Source organism: Geospiza fortis, unplaced genomic scaffold (genome assembly GCF_000277835.1).
Source record: "Geospiza fortis unplaced genomic scaffold, GeoFor_1.0 scaffold387, whole genome shotgun sequence".
Taxonomy (NCBI): domain Eukaryota; kingdom Metazoa; phylum Chordata; class Aves; order Passeriformes; family Thraupidae; genus Geospiza; species Geospiza fortis.
This window is the reverse complement of record NW_005054546.1, coordinates 563,721-569,057: the sequence shown is the minus strand read 5'-3', so window position 1 is coordinate 569,057 and position 5,337 is coordinate 563,721. Positions and strand designations below refer to the sequence as shown.

At 56.9% G+C, this 5,337-nt stretch overlaps 2 protein-coding genes across 2 annotated transcripts; both read left to right on the top strand.

Moving 5' to 3' along the window:
• Positions 1–124: 124 nt before the first annotated feature.
• CUNH1orf43 (chromosome unknown C1orf43 homolog) lies at positions 125–3,114 on the top strand. Its single transcript, XM_014310551.2, has 6 exons — positions 125–224; positions 393–501; positions 670–723; positions 1,330–1,496; positions 1,606–1,664; positions 2,039–3,114. Exons 1-6 carry the CDS (start codon positions 162–164, stop codon positions 2,235–2,237), a joined length of 651 nt encoding a protein of 216 aa, XP_014166026.1. The 5' UTR covers positions 125–161; the 3' UTR covers positions 2,238–3,114.
• A 707-nt stretch (positions 3,115–3,821) lies between these two features.
• CUNH1orf189 (chromosome unknown C1orf189 homolog) lies at positions 3,822–4,697 on the top strand. Its single transcript, XM_031063992.1, has 3 exons — positions 3,822–4,070; positions 4,318–4,468; positions 4,596–4,697. The coding sequence occupies exons 1-3, from the start codon at positions 3,982–3,984 to the stop codon at positions 4,695–4,697; spliced, it is 342 nt and encodes a 113-aa protein (XP_030919852.1). The 5' UTR covers positions 3,822–3,981.
• The last annotated feature ends 640 nt before the right edge of the window (positions 4,698–5,337 follow it).

Genomic DNA, 5,337 nt, shown 5'->3' with positions numbered 1-5,337 from the left:
GAGCTCTGTGCTCGCTGCGGGCGGAGGGGCTGCCCGGCAGGAGCCTGAGGGGTGGGCACGGGCTGGCTCTGAGATCTCTCCCCCGGTGCACGCCTGACCCCCGCCCCGCTGGCGCTCCGCAGGTCTTTGTGCTGCTCTTCATCTTCGTGAAACGCCAGATCATGCGCTTCGCCATGAAGTCGCGCCGCGGCCCCCACGTGCCTGTGGGGCAGCACGCACCCAAGGTGGGTATTCTGCATTCCCTGCACCCATCCGTGCCTGAAGGGACGTGCAGGAGCTGCTGCCTCAGAGTGCTGAGCGGCAGCGGGGAGGGTTTATCCAGGGCTGTTCTTATCCCTTTGATCCCACAAACAAGAGGAGTGGTCTGTAAATGTTTTGTTGGTGCTGTACAGGATTTAAAGGAAGAGATTGACATTCGACTGTCCAGGGTGCAGGACATCAAGTACGAGCCACGGCTGCTGGCAGAGGATGATGGGCGGCTCCTGCAGCTGGAGACACCAGGTACTGTGCCAGAGCTCTGTCCTGCACTGCTCCCTGGGGCCAGGCCACGCCTCTGACTGCTCCTGTTGCTGTCCTGTCACATGAGATGGTGTCTCTTGTCCTGTTTTCCCTTTCCCCACTTCCCTCCAAGGTTTGCAGAGATCTCAGTTTGTGCTTTCCCTTTTCCAGGCTGCTATAACTACCTGTACAGGATGAAGGCACTGGATGCAATCAGGACATCAGGTGAGGGAGCCCAGGGCAAGAGTGGGAGCAGAGGGACCCTGAATGAGGGTGCCAGCAGCCCCCTCCAGGTGCTCACTGGGGAGAGGCAGTCACTTCTCCCACAGGTGGCTTTAGGGATGGATGTGACAGTTGTCACAAGGGTTTTTGGGGTGAAGGAAGGGACAAAACCTTTGACTCTATTACAGAAGGCTTGATTTATTATGATATATACATATACTATACTATACTAAAAAAGAAAAAGAAGGGAGAGTTCTAGAAACTGTTAAGCTAAGCTAAGAAAAGTAGAGAATGACAACACACAAGCTGGCCTTGACAGACTCTCAGAGCTAGCTCTGCTGTGACTGGTCACTGAACTAAAACATCTACACTAGAACTAATCACAGATCGACCTGTTGCATTCTACAGCAGCAGACAATCTATTGTTTACATCTTGTTGCTGAAACTCTCAGCTTCAGCATGAAAAATCCTGAAAGAGGATTTTTCATAAAAGAAATGTCTGTGACAGATGGATGTACTGGGGCAGGGGGCATGGATGGAGATTTATCCAGGCAGTGCTTCCTGACCATAGGGATGAGCACAGGCATTCTTACCTGTGCCTTTTTCCAGAAATCCCCTTCCAAGCAGAGGCTCGGTACCCAAAGTCTTTAATAGGGAAGAACTTCTGTGCCTACCTGCTGGAGCTGAGGAATTCCAGCACCTCCTTCAAGGGCATCCGCAAAGCCTTGATTGACACCCTGCTGGATGGCTACGAGAGCGCCCGCTATGGCACTGGGGTGAGTGCTGGGGGGCACTGCTGTGCCCCCACGGCATTCCCGTGGCCTGCCCTGAGCTCACACCCCGACTGCAGCTGCATGTTCCAAGGTATTTTCTGTTTGTGTCCAGGTCTTTGGGAAAACGGAGTATCTGAAGTATGAGGAAGCTCTGAATGAACTGGCAAACATGTAAGTGCTGCTGGCCAGATGCAGTGGTGGGTTCCTGGGCCCCAGCAGCCCGTGGGAAGGTGTGAACAGAGATGGGTTTAGGGCACAGGTGTCATCTGAGACAGGGCCTGTCTGTGCCCATCTCTCCCTCTGGGTTCACTCCTTCCTTGCAGCCCTCCTGTTACTGCACTTTGGGTTTGTTCCATGGTCACAGTCACCGTTCCTGCTTGTCCTGACCACCTTGAGTCAGGGACTTGCACAGAACCAGTAGCTTTAGATGCCAAGACCTCAGTGAGTGCTGTCATCAGGAAAGCAGATTTGCTTCGTGTTGGACAGACAGACAGACACACAGGCTGAGCAGCTGAGCAGTGATGGTGCCTCTTCTCTGCCCACAGCACCAAGGCCCGGGGTGGCAGCAGCCAGCGGCAGCACCAGTCAGCAGTGAAAGACCTCACGCTGTCCCCTGAAGCCTCCAGCCCCACCACCATCCAGGTCACCTACCTTCCTTCCAGCCAGAAGAGCAAACGTGCCAAACACTTCCTGGAGCTGAAGAGTTTCAAGGACAACTACAACACACTGGAGAGCACCCTGTGAGCGTGCGGGGGCCTGCTGCAGTGGGTGTGCTGGGCAGGTCTGGGCTGCAGTGCAGGCAGCACTGAGAGGAACCGGCTGCACTCTCAGATCTCGCCCTCAGCCCACTCTGGAGGTCATCACTCAGCGAGGGCTCCATTCCAGCTGCTGGAGTTTGGCCCTCAGCAGGAGCCCATTCTGGAGCTGCTGAGCCCATGGCGATCAGCCCCATGGCCTTCTCTGCCACAGGCTTGTGACTCTCCAGCCTTTGAGTCCTGCATTGTCTTGGACCCTGTGAATAAACTCATGAGCTTGAGCTTATTTATAAAGACGTGGATCCCAGCCAGCGCTCCCCTCCACCCGTCCTTCCCTGCGGCAGCTGGCGGGAGCCGATGTTTGTCCGTCCTGTCTGTGAGGGTCTTGGGCACTGGAGCCACTTGTCTGTTTTTTCTGAAGGGTGAACACTTTTCCCCATGATGTCATTGTTCCTGCTGTCAGCCCTTTGTGCCCAGCCTGCCTGTGCTCCTGGATGGGGTAGAAATAGTTTGGTGCCTGTTCTTAGCACCACAGCTAAGCCACCGCTTTGGGCTGAGGTTTCTACTCGTTCTCCTGCACCCAGAGGGCATTTGGGGACGTCTCGAGGGGACTGAGCGGTGTTAAATGTCCCATCTGTTCTGCCAAGGGGGTGTTTGCTCCCACTCTCACCAGCGCCTCGCATGCCAGCGTCTGCCGAGCTCCTGGGCCTGACAGCTCGTGGCCCCCACTTTGAGTCTGCGTCCTGCCAGGCTGAGGACAGCGCTGGCAGCAGCTCACCCGACACTGTGGCGTGGGCAGCACAGAGTGGAGGGTGCAGACCTCGGCACTTTTTAATTCTGTTTAATAAAATGACAGTTTAGCTCAAGTAGGATGTGTGCCACTGGCCTCTGACTGCAGGGCCCTGTCCCTCCCTGATCCCAGGCTGCATCCCTCCTGAATCCTGGCATCCTGGCCTGCATCAGGAATGGTGTGGCCAGTAGGTCATTCTTCCCCTGTACTTGGCGCTGGTGAAGCTGCATCTTGAGTGCTGTGTCCAATTCTGAGCCCCTCAGTTTGGGAAGGACGTTGAGATGCTTGAGGAGGGCAACAAAGCTGGTGAGGGGCTTGGAACACAATCTTTATGGGGAACGTTTGAAGGAACTGGGGTTGTTTAGCCTGGAGAAGAGGAGGTTTAGAGGGGACCTTATTGCTCTCTACACCTTCCTGAAGGGAGTTTGCAGACAGGTGGGGTCGGTCTCTTCCATTGGGCAGCACTGACAGAACCAGAGGACACAGTCTCAAGTTACATCAGGGAAGGTATAGGTTGGATATTAGGAAGAAATTATTCACCAAAAGAATAATAAAGTACTGGAATGCTCTTCCCAGGGAGGTGGTAGAATCACCATCTCTGGATGTGTTTAAAAAAAGACTGGACAAGGCACTTGGTGCTATAGTCTAGTTGAGGAGTCAGGGCACAGGTTGGACTTGATGATCTCCGAGGTCTCTTCCAACCTCATGGTTCTGTGATTCTGTGAAGCTGCTACGAAGTAACCAGGACGCCATTAATGGTAGCCAGGATGCTGCCATTAGTGCTGTGCTGACTGAGATGCCGTGGCAGCAACTGGCATGCAGTGATGGTAACCAGGATGGCACCATTACAGTAACTGGGAGGCTGTTACAGTAACCAGGATGCCGTTACTGCGCGGGTGTTCCATTAACTCCCGGCAGTTGCAGGGGCCCTGTGGCGCTGGCCATGGCAGCACCGAACAGCCAGAGCTCCTCACTGCGGCGGGAGGAGGTCAGACAGGGCAGGGGCTGGGAAGATGGAAGCTGTCCTGGGAGGTAGTGGGCTGCAGTGTGCCCTGGTGCAGGTTAAACCCCAGGCCACACAAATGCTGCTCTTTGTTAGCAGGTCCAGGCGAATGGGAATGCTGGAGCAGGGTTCCTGAGGAGGTAGAGCTGGCAGAGCACCCTGGGGGCTCAATCCCTTGTACTGCTGGGGATCTGTGGGCAATGAGGAGCCCTAGCACAGGGCAGGCTGGGGGGGACATCTCTGCATCCCTGACCTGCCCACCCTGTGTCTCAATAGCGGGCAGGGGGCCAGGGAGAACCCTCAGTGCTGGGCATCGTCCCTCGGGGTGCTGCAGTGGATCGTGGAGTCACGGCTGAAGAAGTGTGTGGAGTTGGAGCTGCACCTTGCAGGCAGGGAGCAGGCAGTGGTGAGGCTGGGCATTGGGTGGGTACAGCTGGGGTCCCCCAGCCCTCTGCTGCCAGGGGTGGGTGCCCCCATTGTCCTGGGGAACAATGTCTCCAGCTCTGATGAGCCAGGGGGATGTGGGGGTTCAGCACTGCCCCTGTACCTGGCAGATCCGCCGAGATGCCCTGTGCCAGCTCGTCCTGGATGAGCACCTACAGCACCAGCAGGAGCTGTGCCAGCAGGGGAAGGCCTTCTATGTGGAGCGGCTCTGAGTGCTCAGCCTGGCATCCCCAGCTCCTGACTGAGAATAAAATATGTTGAGCAAAACAGGCTGTGTCTGCTGCATGTGAGGCATGGGACAGCCCAGGGCAGCAGTGGGGGGAAGACACAGCCCAGCACAATTCCTGTGGCTGGGATCCAGACATGTCACCTGCAACCCTGGCTGCCCTGGATCCTACACACTTCATCTCGCCCATGGCTGTGCCAGGAGATGGCAGCACGGCCAGCATGCCTCACCAGGCTGGGTGCTCCACACCGGATCCCTGTCCCAGCACAGTCCTGCTGCACCATGCAGTGCTCCTGGCCGTGTGGCACAGCCCTGCAGCAGCAGGGAGAGGAACCTGGCTGGGCTGGGTGCAATGCTCCCTGTCCCATCCAGGCACCCCAGGATCCCTGACTGCTCCCCAGCTGGCAGGGCCCTGTCCCCCACCTCCCATCCCTTCTGTGCCTGACCTTGGTGTCTCCCAGCCCCAGGGCCCATCAGTGCCTGCTCTGGCTCTGTTTATTGACAGGGCTGGCGGCTGCTGGGCCAGCACCCCTCCCCACAGCCCTTCATTAGCTCGGCTGTCAGACTGCATCACATCACCCAGCGCCACACACACGCCCCCGGCTCTGGCACTGCCGCCGCCACAC